This window comes from Microplitis mediator, chromosome 6, assembly GCF_029852145.1.
Source record: "Microplitis mediator isolate UGA2020A chromosome 6, iyMicMedi2.1, whole genome shotgun sequence".
Lineage (NCBI taxonomy): Eukaryota > Metazoa > Arthropoda > Insecta > Hymenoptera > Braconidae > Microplitis > Microplitis mediator.
The window spans coordinates 5,446,841-5,461,406 of record NC_079974.1 but is presented as its reverse complement, the minus strand read 5'-3'; the positions used below and the strand labels follow the sequence as shown (position 1 = coordinate 5,461,406).

Genomic DNA, 14,566 nt, shown 5'->3' with positions numbered 1-14,566 from the left:
CGCCGGAAAATTCAAATAATACTAAAATTTACTATGAATTCAACTTTGACCTTAAATAACTTTTTAAAAATTAAATTTATCGAAAAATAGTAAGAGACCTTTTTTGTAGTGCGTTCAATTCCTAACAAAATTATTTATTGATTTTTGCGATACACTGATTCGCTGATGAGTGATAAAATTTCAAACGATGAAAGAAATTTTTCCCATGTTATTCAAATGAGAAATCGGAAATTGGGATTATGCGGTTGTTAATATTAATTTTAACAGCTCAAACTTTAAGGCTGGGCCGCACCTAACGAAATCTCGAATTTAAGAATTCTAATTATTTATTAAATAATTATCATAACAGCAATTTTCGTAGCTTCCGACTGAAAGGAGAAGACGAACTTCCTGGGAAGATTTTCATCATCCAAGTCCCATAAATATTCAAAAAGTAATTAGAATTTTTAAATTCGAGATCTCGTTAGGTACGACCGAGCCTTAACATTATTTTTTTTCGTCATCTCGAACAATAGTTTCCGTATAATTTAAAAAAAAATAGTCAATTTTTTTGAATCAATCTAAATTACACTAGTGTTTCAAAAAATTGACTTTTCTGTTTTCTCGAAAAACATTGAAAAATCGACAGAGTATCTCTAGACAAAGACCCTGTTAAAATATGACACCTTAATATTAATATTTAAAGGTGGCGATTCGCGATTTTCTATTTTCCATTTAAATAACATGGGAAAAGAAAAATTTTAAGTTTGGAATTTTATACTTCGGCGATGGATTATTGAACAGATAATTTTAGGACATATTTTTATAGGGAATTAAACGCTCTACAAAAAAAGTCTCTTATCATTTTTTGATAAATCCATCCGTTCAAAAGTTATTGGAGCTCGAAGTCAAGTTAGAGTAAATTTCGAGATCTTTTTACTTTTCCGGGGAAACTATCGGACTTATCATAAAATGTTATGAAATCTTTTTTGTAGACAATTTTATTTCCTAAAAATTATCATTGATAAATTTTTTTTAAATTCTGCATTGTTTTCTAGTTATTTCCATTTTAATGCCAAGCTCCTAAAAAAATAGTGTTCTGATCGATTTTAAGAGCTTGGCATTAAAATGGAAATAACTAAAAAACATTGCGGAATTTGAAAAAATTTATTCATGATAATTTGTAGGAAATAAAATTGTCTACAAAAAAGATTTCACAACATTTTATGATAAGTCCGATAGTTTCGCCGGAATAGTAAAAAGATCTCGAAATTTACTCTAACTTGACTTTGAGCTCCAATAACTTTTGAACAGATGGATTTATCAAAAAATGATAAGAGACTTTTTTTGTAGAGCGTTTAATTCCCTATAAAAATATATCCCGAACTTATCTGTTCAATAATCCATCGCCGAAGTATAAAATTCCAAACTTAAAATTTTTTTTTTTCCTATGTTATTTAAATGGAAAATAGAAAATCGCGAATCGCCACTTTTAAATATTAATGTTAAGGTCTCATATTTTAACAGGGTTTTTGTCTAGAGATACTCTGTCGATTTTTCAATGTTCTTCGAGAAAAAAAAAAAAGTCGATTTTTTGAAACACTAATATCCACTTTTGAACCGAAAATATTTTTTCTGTGTTTCTTGACAAAATAAAACATGTTTTACTTTTTTAAGAAAATTTACCTGAAAAACGTTCTTTTTTACAAATAATGCTTTCATTTTTTAATCAATTAATAAAATTTTAATACGGTTACGACAGCTCAAGGTCATTGGATGAATTACAAAATTAAGAGGTGGGGGGGGGGGGCACGGTCTAAGAATACCCTCAATGAACTAAACTTTGTAAAATGATAAAAAGTAATTCATAAAAAATATTATATTTAGTAGCGTTTTTGATGATCTCATCTTATATATGCCGAAGGTAAGTGACCGAAGAAGTATCCGAATATTTTAGCTTTATTCATCGACATTGAATTTCAACAATAAAAATGAATACGAATGAGTGATTTTACATGGGTATTGACTAGAGAACACCTATACCTGTATACCAAACTTGTTTTTTTTTATTTATTTAATATCAGAGATTCGAGTTTATTATGTCGCAATATCTATGACATCACTGTCATTTGTTTTTTTTTTCTGTTTTTTCGATTCAGATTGACAATCATTAAATCATAATTTTTCATTGTTTTTTTATATTTTCTGTCAGCGAAAAATCTTTACGACAGATAAGCAAAATTTGAAAACGATAAAATAATGAAAAAGAAAAAAAATAAAAAACAAGACGTGAAAAATAAAAAAACAATATTGACAGAGCAACAATATTTAACTCGAGAAATTATAATGGCCATAAAAAATCTAAAACCTTCTTATTGGAATTGGAAAAATATAATTATGAAACTAAAGATGCTTGAGATGAAAGACAACGTCGAGGTCATTAAAAACACGTTTGACCACGCCCTGGACATGAAACAGTACCGGTAAAAATACGTTATTCAAAAAAATAAAAAACATCCTAAATAATAAAATCTTTATTTTCCGCATTCTTAACATCATAATTTTTTGTGATAAAAAATAAATTAATTTAAACGTTTTATGGATTTTTTTTTAAATTAATGCAGGGAGAATTTATTATTGTCGTGTTTAAATGAATGTAAAAAACAATATCAAGGAAATGTCAATGAGCATCTAAGGATAATTGGATTGCTTGAGAGTATTCATGAATATAAATTGAATACAGCGCTAAATAATTATGGACTGATTTTGAATTTGCTCATTGAAGAATTCGGGGTTAGCTTTGAAAAATTATGTAGCTTACAAAATGATGATGAAATATTTATTCACTCTATTTTATTTGAAGAACAACATAAAATGAAAATAACTCTGCATGATACGAAAAGTGAAATGTTCTGTATGTACGATTTGTTACAATTATGAACCGTACACGAAGAGAAAATTCTGGTAACCATTCCTGCCCTGACGGATCCGAATTACGGTAAATTACGGTAATAACCGTAATTTACGGTACCCGGAAGAATTATGGCATTTTACGGAAAACGTACGGTACTTCACGGCAAAAGTTCTGTATTTTTACAGCAAATTTGCATTAAGAGAGCGATAATTTACCGTAAAATTGCGGTAACCCGGGAAAAACGAATTACATATGGTCATATATAGATCATATATGGGACATATATAACGATACATGGGAATATATAGTTTTCGATTGTTATTGTATGTGAATATATATAACTATATATAGTAATATATGGTCATACATAAAAGTGAACATGGAAATTTCTTACATGTCGATATCATGCACATCGAATATCAATCAACCAATTTTTACTGTAATAACAATAATCAATCAACCAATATCATATTTTGCTTTTTCGAAAGTGATTATATTCTTTCAATCTTAAGTAGCACAACTAAACTTCGTTGTAACTGTCGGTCGCATAGCCTAGTCGTCAAAGCGTCAGTCTCTCGTACGGAAGGTCCCGGGTTCGAATCCTACTGAAGCGGGTGCGGTCATTAATAAGTCTAGCGTTTTTTCTCTGAATTAAAATTTCTAATTCGATTAGGAATTCAATTATTCGCAGGTCTGATAATCTCTGCGTTGCCAAAATAATTAAAAAAAAAAAAAAAAAATTTTGAATTCAGTTAAAATTTCTATACATAGTCATATCAAGTCATGTATGGCCATATCAAGCTATATAAGGCCGTATAAAATTATATATTGTTATATATCGCCAATTTCTATATATGGCCATATATAATTCGTTTTTCCCGGGAAACCTGTGGTATTTGACCTCAAAGTAAACTATTGCACTGTCAAGAATGTAAAAATAAAAAAGCATATGTTGCTTACGATGAAAATGCCGCAAACTACGGTAAATTGTCGTGTTTAACCGTAATTCGTCGTAAAACACCGTATATTACTGTAAATTGCCGTAAATCGCGGCGAATTTGCCGTGGAAATACCGCATTTGAGGTAAATCACAGCAAAAATGCGGTAAATTACCGTAATTTACCGTTATTTGGATATGCCAGGGTGGTATGTTTATAAAATATCAACCAATAATGTTATGGTAATAATTACTTGAAAATGTTCCTTTAATTCCTATAATTATGATAATAGTCCCGACATCGTATGGTAATTGAATTATAGTAATGACTACCATACTCATAGAAAAAACTCCCATAGTCACATAGTGATAAATCTTATAGCCACATTAGAACGGTTCTTAGATGCGTATCTCTGATTGAGAAAATTTATTTGAAATGATTCAAAATAATTTGAAATGATTTAAAACAATTTGAATCGGCTAATATATAGATATACACTTAGCATGGATTCAATTATTTTTCTTAACCAGGGAGGGAATAAGTACTATACATCATGCACGATAAGAAATGCATGGCGTTCAACACCATGCTGGTATGGTCTCAAGACAGATACTAAAATAGTATGTGAAATATTCCAAGACAGTATTGTGACGATTCCCAGAAGTATGGCGTTATTTACTATACTGTATAGTACTGTAGCTATTGTATTGCTCACACGTATGCATAGCAGGCACGGCGAAACAGCATGGCCCTGAGACCCATACTACAATGCCGAGGGCACAATGCTACTAGTATTTCCTGCTATAATTTCTAGGGTGTCATAAAATGTACACTATCGTATTACCGCCAAAACTATATAGATGTCGTTGGACTAGGTTTATCTGCCAGAACATTGTGGATATGGCAACGCAGTGTGGGCTTGACGGCCATACTGACATTGCGGCATCCGCGACAACTATCGCCAATGTTACTATTCCCGCAATGGTCGAATCATTTATGCATGCAATTTTGCAACCTATAAAAATCTTCGATACCATACAGTATGGCGTTCACGCCCATAATGGCATAGTGATATCCGCAAAATATTTCTTACCGTGTGATAACTGCCTTAACACTATTATGGTAATGGTTACCATAATAATATGGTACAATTATTATGGTAAAATGGTATTCATTACCACAATATGATGGTAATGATTCCCGTAAAGTGAGGAATTTCTCAATGTTATGGTAATCGTTACCATTGATTATGGTAATAGTTACCATAATGGTATGATTACTATTACTATAATATTATTTTAACCATTACTACAATAATATGGTAACCATTACTATGATAGTATGGTAACCACTACACTGATAGAAAATTTATATTGACTCAAGAAATATTTTCTTGAGCCAAGAATTTATTTCTGAAGAAAACCAATTGTCTTGCTTCAAGAAATTCTTGTCTTGATTTAGATTTTCTTGGCTCTATAGATTTTGTATCTTCGATGAATAACTCTCGTGTCTTGACCCGAAACTATATTATCTTCAATCGATACTATCGAATTCTTCAAGCAAGACCACTTGTCTTCAACTAAAAATGTCGTATTATTATTTTAAGAACTTTAAATTTTTGGTTCAAGTAATAATTCCTTGATAGAAGATGTTTTTAAAGTAATGAAAAAAAAAATTTTTTTTTAAATAAATTTCTACTTTAACATATCTGAAGTAAATGAATGTAGTCCTAAAAAATCACTTTAAAACTTTTTATTTTTAAAATAAAAAAAAAAGTTTTTTTCAAGCTGAGTAAATTGATATCTTGATTTAAAAACCGCGCCATTCTCGAAACGAGTCGGTAATGTCTTAAACCTACATTTTGCCTATCTTAATCCAAGAGCAAGAAATTCTTGAACGAAATATGTCAGAATTTTGTTTCAAAACAAAAAAGGCTTCATCGAAAAATCAAATTCTCAAACAAAGAATTTTTTTTCTTTATCCGAGAATTTCAATTTTTTAGTTCAAGGACTTATTTCTTGAATTAAAACAATTAAAAAATTTAAAACAAGAACCACATTTTGAAGAAAAAATTTTTCTTGAATCAAGATAGTTTTTCTATCAGTGTACCATAATAAAGTGGTAATGATATATGGTAACGTTTACCATAATACATGGTAACATTAACCGCCGTAATATTGTAACGATTACCATAGTAATCTGGAAGTGATTACTATAATGAGATAGTAATTAGTACTGTAGTTTTATAGGAACTATTCCGATATCGTATAGATAATATGAAACCCATATAGATAGGAATGGTTATCATAATTAGTACGGGTGCCATTCCTACAATCGATATTTCAAAGCACCTGTTACCATACGTTATGGAAATTACTCCTATAATATACTGTAATTGTTACCATAAATTTCTCTTCGTGTATAGTTTAATAGTCAGATAATTATAAGCTGTACAGTTTGTCGAAATTTATAAACCATTGAAATAAAATTAATGTATATTAGGGTGTTTCGAAAAAATCGACTTTTATTATTTATTCAAATGGCCAGCAAATTCTTTCAGAGAATGCCAAAATAAGGACCTCGTTAAAGTAAGAGTTCTTAATTTGAAGATCTTCAGGTCGCGGATCGTAATTTTCTATTTCCCATTTAAATAACATAAGAAAAAAAAATTTTTATTTTTTTATTTTTCTAGCTTGGCATTCGCACCTCATATAAATCAGTCCATAGCATATTCTTTAGAGAATTTAACGCTCTACAAAAAAGATCTCTTATGATTTTTTGATAAATCCATCCATTCGAAAGTTATTGGAGCTGGAAGTCAAATTTATGATAAATTTCCAGATCTTTTTACTTTTCCAGCAAAACTATCAGACTTATCAAAAATATTATGAAATCTTTTTTATAGACAATTTTATTCCCTACAAATTATTTTTCTTGAAGTTTTTTGAATTCCGCATTGTTTTCTAGTTATTTTCATTTCAATGTTAAGTTCTCAGAATAGATTAGAAGACTATCATTTTTACGAGCTTGGCATTAAAATGAAAATAACTAGAAAACGATGCGGAATTTCAAAAAAATTCAAGAAAAATAATTTGTAAGGAATAAAATTGTCTATAAAAAAGATCTTACAATATTTTTGATAAGTCTGATAGTTTTGCTGGAAGAGTAAAAAGATCTAGAATTTTGTTGTAGATTTGACTTCCAGCTCCAATAGCTTTCGAATGGATGGATTTATCAAAAAATGATAAGAGATCTTTATTGTAGAGCGTTAAATTTTCTACAAGAATATGCTATGGACTGATTTATATGAGGTACGAATGCTGAGCTAGAAAAATAAAAAAATAAAAAATTTTTTTTCCCATGTTATTTAAATGGGAAATAAAAAATTACGATCCGCGACCTATAAATCTTCAAATTAAGAACTCTTACTTTAACGAGGTCCTTATTTTGGCATTCTCTGAAAGAATTTGCTGGCCATTTGAATAAATAACAAAAGTCGATTTTTTTGAAACACCGTAATGTATATTATTATTATTTTTAGACAAACTCGAAAATATTAAACGTAACGGTGACGACAGATCGAAAATAGCTCTAGTCCATTTAGAAAAAAAAGTATCTTCAGCCTGGAACTTCTTAACGACGATTCTTTCAAACTATTCTAAGGGTATTTTAGTTTTAAAATAAATATTTTTAGTTTACATTTTCAATATTCATATAAAATATATTCGTTTAATAGATAACCAATACCGTTACCTATCTTATGAAAATCTAAATAAAAAAGATAAAAAAAGTAAAGAAATAATTGTTCAGCAATTTATACAAATCACTGAATTAATTGATTTCATCACTTTATTTCAAAGTAAACTTATAAAGTTTCATTCCCATGAAAAAATTTCAAAAATTATTTTCGAAAAAAATTTGCTCGTTAATGATTATGCCTTCATGGAAAAACGTTTTATTAAAGGTAAGTAATTTTATTGAAAATCTAATAAGCAAAATTGAAATTTATTAATTTACTAGAGCGGAAATTGGATAAACTTCAATTAAATTTATTAGTAAAACAGTACAATTGCACTATGAAAAAGTTAAAAAATTTAACAAAGAAAAGTCACGATATGTTATTCCTCATTCGGGCATGTAGAAAGTTTCAAGTTAACTCAGAGAAATTACTTCCCGTTCAATGCAACCAAGTAAGATACGCTAACATAGAGTTGATCGCTGTACTGAGAGAAAAAAATTTATATTTTCAAGGAAAAATGCTTGATTTAAATATTTTAGTTACTTAAAAGCTATTTACGGGGGGGACCACTTGTGTGAAATTTTGAAAAAATCAATTTTTTTGTTAACTTCCCGCTAAGAAAATTTGAAATTTCGGTCCGATTTTTGAAAATCGAATTTCTAAGAGATCTTGACGTTTTGAGCTTCTAGGAAGCTATTCTGACTAATTTCAAGATGATGTCCGAGTGTATGTATGTATGTATGTACGTGTGTAAATATCTGTAACTTTTGAACGGGTGAACCGATTTTGATCCTCAAGGTGTCATTCGACGCTGCTTGTTAATATCTAAAAACTGTGGAAAATTGAGCTTGATCGATAAAGTGCGTTTGGAGATATTCCAAAAATAAAAATTTTTCAAAAATGTTTTTTTTTATAACTTGTAATGTGATCGATGGATTGATTCTAAAATCGACTGGGCTCTAAAACTTTATAAGCCGCATCGAATGCCATCTCAACCATCAAAATCGGTTCATTCTTTCAAGAGAAACCGTTAACAAAAGGATTGAAAAAAAAATTTTTTTTAGTTTTTTTTTTAATTTCTCAAAAACGACTTGATGAATCAATTTCGAAATCTGATCAGCTTTAGAACTTGCTAAAACGCGTCGATTGCCACCTTAACCGTCTCAATCGGTCAATTCGTTTGAGAGATATCGTTAGAGAAAAAATGGTAAAAAAAGGTTTTTTTCGAACACAACGGCATACAAACCGATTTTTTTTTTTTTCATATTTCAATAGTCTAAACCTTAAAAAGTAACATACTAAAGTTTAAAGTGCATATCTCGAATAGTTTTTTTGGGTTACAGCCATTTGAAGAGCAGCCGCTTATCGGTTCTCGAAAATACATTTTTCAAAATTACTGCAGTTATAACTCGAAGACGAATCATCCCATCGATTTGATTCGCATTGCAGCTTCTTATATACATGTTTCTACGTACCATGAACCTCCAGTTTTCCGATCGAATTAAAAATGTAATTTTGGCAGGCCAGAAATCATCAAATTTTCGGGCAAAATTTGAAAATTTTTTTTAAAACTCCGCCGTTTTGTTAAATTTCAATTTTTTTCTTAGCCTGAGGGTCATGGTACGAAAAATACCTTCTAGTTTAATGAATTTTTTGGTTTTTTTTATTTCATGCACTATGAAGATCGCTATCACTACAGCAGTGAAGGGACTTTTTTTTGGAGCGTTGAGATATTGTGAATTACTCGCTGAATTTTGAATTTTTTGGTACAAAAATTTTATCTTATATTCATTATATATCCACTAATATATCCTTAAAACATTGCAACATTCCATGCAGTAGTTTCCTTTCAAAAAATTCCCAAGAATCATCTTTTTTTCAGGCGATCACACTAGTGGTCCCTCTTAAGTAACTAGAAAATATTTAAATGTATAAAAATAATTTCACACAAGTTTGACATGTGAAATTTCTAAACTTGAGACATATTAGAACTTTGAGTGGAACTTTTTTGTACTTTTGTAATTTTACTAATAAAAAAAAAAGTTTATGTAAGATTTTATATACGTGAAATTTGAGCCAAAAATAACGTTTTAAAAACATATTTCTCAAAATATATTTTTACTACATTTTACCCTCGTTCTGAAAAAGTTCCCATTAGAAACCAATAGCCCCATAAGAATCCAAAAACGTTCATGAAGCTCCAAATTTTAGGTTTTTGAACTTTTTCGGATCCAGGGTAAAATGTAATAAAAATACGTTCTGAAGAACATGACTTAAAAAACAATCTTTTTTTACTCAGTTCGTTTATTTGATATCGTAGATAAACGTTTTTTTTTTACTATTAAAATAACAAAAGTTCAAAACAAGTTCTACTCAGTTCTAATCTGTCAGAAGTTTAGAACTTCCACATCTCGGACTTATTTAAATTCTTCTTAGAACGAATTTTTTTTACACGGGAGTGTCAAGAAATTATTTTCTTCAATCAAGTAAAATAATAAATTTATTAACCCTTAGCGGCCACATGGGGTAACTCATTGCCATAAGTGGAAAAACCTAGTTGTACAAGATATATGGGTGTTTTAAGACTTCTAACCGATTGTTTCATGTTTGTTGAAAAGTTCTTCAACATTTATAATGATTTTTATCGTCAATTTATAGATGACATTCTAAAAACTGGTCATATATGAGACCAGTTTTTCGGCTTCCTATGTAATGGAGTCGCATCTCACACTTGTCTACTACCAGCAAATGTCGTTATTTGTATCAATTTTGAAGGTTTTAGACCTTTGATTCAACTTTTTTTGGGCCTGGGGTAACTAGTTACTCCATGTGGCCGCTAAGGGTTGAAGTATATTAATTACTTGCTTAATAAGAGAAAAATTTAATTTTGTCAAAAAAAACATTTTTATAACGTCTGGATTGAAAGTTCGATTTTCAATTGTAATTTTAGAGATGAAAGTGCCACATTGCTTCCCGGCCAAATGATGAATTAACTTAGAGCGCATGTGTCAACTTTCGTCCCCATGTAAATATATATTTTTTAAATGTCAAAGTTATGACAGATCGCATAGTTTAACCTCACAATTTCCTTGTAATAATTTGTGTGTGGCATAGAATAACACTAATATCTTATTTTACAGTTATTGGTTATTTAAAGACTTTTAAATAAATCAAGACTAAATAATACTCTTTTTAACATCACTGATCCTTAAATTAATAAATCAATAATACATACACGTATACGTACCTTTTATAATTAAATAGAATAAGAATATTGGCTGAAAAAAATTAATATTTTATTTTTTAATACAACGAATTAAATATAATAAAAGTATACAACATGTAAATATTATATTAATAGCAAACAATTTGAATTTGAATTAAATGTAAATAAACTTAGTAATTAACAAGTATATTAAAAACGGTGTGAATTTTAACAATTAATATCGAATTAAACATTGACAAAAAAAAATTAATCATTTTTTTTGTCATTACAGTTACAATAATAATTTTTGTTTATTATAACTTTCTTAATGGTATTGTTTTCCATTGTGACGAATGATGAATAGACAGTGATGTCATTGACATCATCATTCTCAATTTCTGCTGCATTCGAATTTTTGTTGCTAATTTGTGGTTTCAAACGACCAGTCTTTGGTTTCTTGTTACTACTGAAATTTTGAATTTCTTGCAAATAATGGCGATTATGTTCTTTAATTTGAGGCGATGATTTTGCTGACGGTATATTTTTCGGATTCGCGGCAGCTGTACTATCAAAATTATTATGCTTAGTAGATTGCAATAGGGATGAATTTTCATTAACTTCAGGGTTCTCATTGGATTTAATGATGATAAAAGAATCGTTATCAAGTAAATCAGGTGACATTTTTTCATGAGTTTCCCCTGGTCGTGACTCTTCCAATTGAGGTAAAGGTGTTTGAATAGCAGTAGATGTAGATGGTGCGTTGTGAACTGAACTAATTAACTTCTGGTACAGTTTTTGTCGATTTGCCAATGAATTTTCAACGTATCCTTCTGCCGTTGTACTTGATCGCCATCCACCAAGTTGTTTGAGAGCTGTTATATTTGCCCCAGAGTTCGCAAGTATTGTTGCGGCTGAACGTCGCAAACAGTGGCCGGTGTAGGTCTCCGGATTCTCCAATTGTAAACAAATAGCTACGACTTTCGGTACTTCGCTGATTTTATTTTTACCGATTACCTGGCACGTACACTTTCCCTTTTGATAGTTGATGAAAAATCTTCTCGTATCGATATCTTTTGGGCGTAGATCAATGTATTTTCTAACAATTGCATAATACTCTTTTCCAATGATAAAATTCCGAGGATAATAGTTTTTATTATCTTTTATTGTCACGATAAATTGGTTTCCAGTATCCTCGATATCTTGGACATTCATTTGACAAAATTCACTAGATCTCATTGCTCCAAAAACTCCGAAAATAAGAATGACCTATAATTTAAATCATTAATTAATATAAATACTTTGGGGATAATACATGCTTTAAAAATTATTAAAAAAATACTTTATTACAACAATCCAATTCAAGTTGTAAATAATTTGTAAATAATAATAATTGTAAATAATATTAATTGTAAATAATAGTAATTGTAAATAATATAATAATAATTTTTATCTGTATTTTACTTACTTTTTTTGCTAGGTAGATTAAATCATCAAAATTGTTCAAGAAATTATTTATTTGCGATAAAGTTAAAACTTGAGCTTTTTTCGGTTGATAGCCTTTTGCCAAATTTTTAATAAAAGATTTTAAATTATGGTATGAATTAATATCAATTGCATGCCTTAAGTTGATCGTGGTTCTTAACATAGACCATTGGCCCCATAAAGTTGGTGGCTTATGGTTTTTCGATAGTTCTTTGAAGTACACCAAAAATACACTTTCACTGAATGATTCCGAGTTATTTTTTTTTTGCCATGATATAAATTGGTCATACGCGAAAACGTAGCGCGCTTTAGATTTCTCAGGCAATAAATTGTCAGTTATTAATTTAGCTTCATCATCAAAATTACGAACAATCTCGTCTCCGGTAAGTTCAGTGTCAGATTCATCTGAACTCATTGTGATTATAATATTATTTTTAAAAAATTAATATTATATAAACTTATATTGCACTTAATGAATTAATTTCATATGCTTATACTGGTGTTATAACAACTATAAATAAACATTCTATTGCTTAGTTACGCGTTGCTAGGCTACGCGACATCATCGAAAATATCAAATGGATGAGTAAATTAATTTAGAAACCTAATAATTACTATTTTATCTATTTTGATTACAACCGAACTTTCAATCCTAGCGTTATAAAAAATTGTATACGTTACACGGGAGGAAATTGAGACATCGCAACCTCGGATTTTTATTCCCCTCGCCTTCGGCTCGGGGAACAAAAATCCGGGTTGCAATGTCTCATTTCCCTCCCTAGCAACGTAATATACTATATTCGGCATGATTTTTTTTTCATCTAATGTTGTTCAAATTAGTTTTGTACCTTAACAAACATTTTTTTATAAATAAAAAATTTTACCCTACATAAGATTCGAATCTAGACCGATCACGCGAGACTTATGACGCTCAGTCACGACGGCTTATTGGAAATCATGATTTTAATAAACTCTCAAGTTATTCATCGATGATTATCATCTTAAATATTAATTTACACAACTAAATAATAAAATTTAAATATTTAATAGATTATAGAAGTAGCTCTCGAAAAATTAATATATTTTATATTTATATCAATACCAATGAGAAATTTCATTTTGTTATGAAAACAAATTTATTTCTTGGTGCAAGAATTTTTTTCTAATTTTTAATTGTCTTTCTTCAATTCTTTTTTTTTATTTAACCAAATAATTGCTTTATCGGAGTTCTCAATTGTAATAAAATTGAGAAGGTATCAACTAAATTGAAAAAATATTTGCTTGCACTATGTAATTGATGCTTCTACACTGGTCACAAAAATTAAGGGGCATAAAAAAAATTCCAAATTTTTGAGTGATTTTCAACATGTTGTGCCTCGGTAAAAAATGGTCGTAGAGTAAAAATAAAAGAAATCAAATTGTAGCCTCAAATTTCTAGTTTTCAGATCTGGCCTTAAACATTTTTTTCATGCACGGTTCCGGAGTAATCTTAAGAAAACCGACTAATTATTTTCGTGTCAACTTGAGGTTTTATAAACATAAAAAATTTTATAACATCTAGCTTGTATCGACTGTCAGGAGTGCAATTCGCAAATGCACAATAGTTGGTCGGCATGATAATTTATTTTTTAATATTTTTTATTCGCTTTATTAATTTATTTATTTTAATAATAAGACATGCGTTTAACGTTACTGTCAATAGAGAATTCAAAACATATGTACCCCCCACTACTGCTGCCTCTGACGGATCTTTTTTAAATCTTCAGAGGAAACACTAATAAAAATTTTCCAAATTTTTGCTCGTCTTAAAAAAAGTCTATGGGCTTCAATAAATTATTTTTGATAATCTGACCTTATAACTCTTTTAGGAAATTTTATGCCCTTTAATTTGCCGTGTATAAATTTATTATTAAAGTGAAGCAGTGGTTTACTTAAAATAAAAACTATCAATTTGATTTTAGAAAACAATTATTAATTTTAAGTATTCATGGAAACACGAAAAATAATTACTTGAATTTATTTTTTTCTCTCTCAGTGTAATATCAATTCTATTTATTTATTTCAGTTGAATTACTTTGAATTTTTTTGGTACAAAGTTAATACGGCAATCGTACTAATGAATAATTTAAAGCAAGAAAAAATAATTTTACTTCAAGAATGGGAGCATTTATGTAAATGTTTAAAATTTCGAATAATGAACTAATTCAAAACCTTTTTAAAAATCAACATAAAAAAATTTTTTAGTTATTTATTTAAGCCTGTACAAAAAAAGTTCACTTTAATGTTAAAGAATCAACTCATTTTAATTC

The 14,566-nt window shown here is 29.2% G+C and overlaps 2 protein-coding genes across 3 annotated transcripts; one reads left to right on the top strand and one right to left on the bottom strand.

The window, feature by feature from the left end:
- The first annotated feature begins 2,155 nt into the window (after window positions 1–2,155).
- Window positions 2,156–14,546, top strand: LOC130669554 (dynein regulatory complex subunit 2-like). Of its 2 annotated transcripts, XM_057472516.1 has the most exons (6): window positions 2,156–2,462; window positions 2,604–2,893; window positions 7,373–7,495; window positions 7,568–7,795; window positions 7,852–8,021; window positions 14,323–14,546. In XM_057472516.1, exons 1-6 carry the CDS (start codon window positions 2,239–2,241, stop codon window positions 14,458–14,460), a joined length of 1,173 nt encoding a protein of 390 aa, XP_057328499.1. In that variant the 5' UTR covers window positions 2,156–2,238; the 3' UTR covers window positions 14,461–14,546. The 2 variants fall into 2 exon arrangements, with proteins under 2 accessions (XP_057328499.1, XP_057328500.1); XM_057472517.1 differs by lacking the exon at window positions 7,852–8,021.
- Window positions 11,000–12,907, bottom strand: LOC130669553 (uncharacterized). The gene is made up of 2 exons (XM_057472515.1): window positions 12,241–12,907; window positions 11,000–12,041 (listed from the first exon to the last, which is right to left on the bottom strand). The coding sequence occupies exons 1-2, from the start codon at window positions 12,670–12,672 to the stop codon at window positions 11,043–11,045; spliced, it is 1,431 nt and encodes a 476-aa protein (XP_057328498.1). The 5' UTR covers window positions 12,673–12,907; the 3' UTR covers window positions 11,000–11,042.
- Window positions 14,547–14,566: the final 20 nt, after the last annotated feature.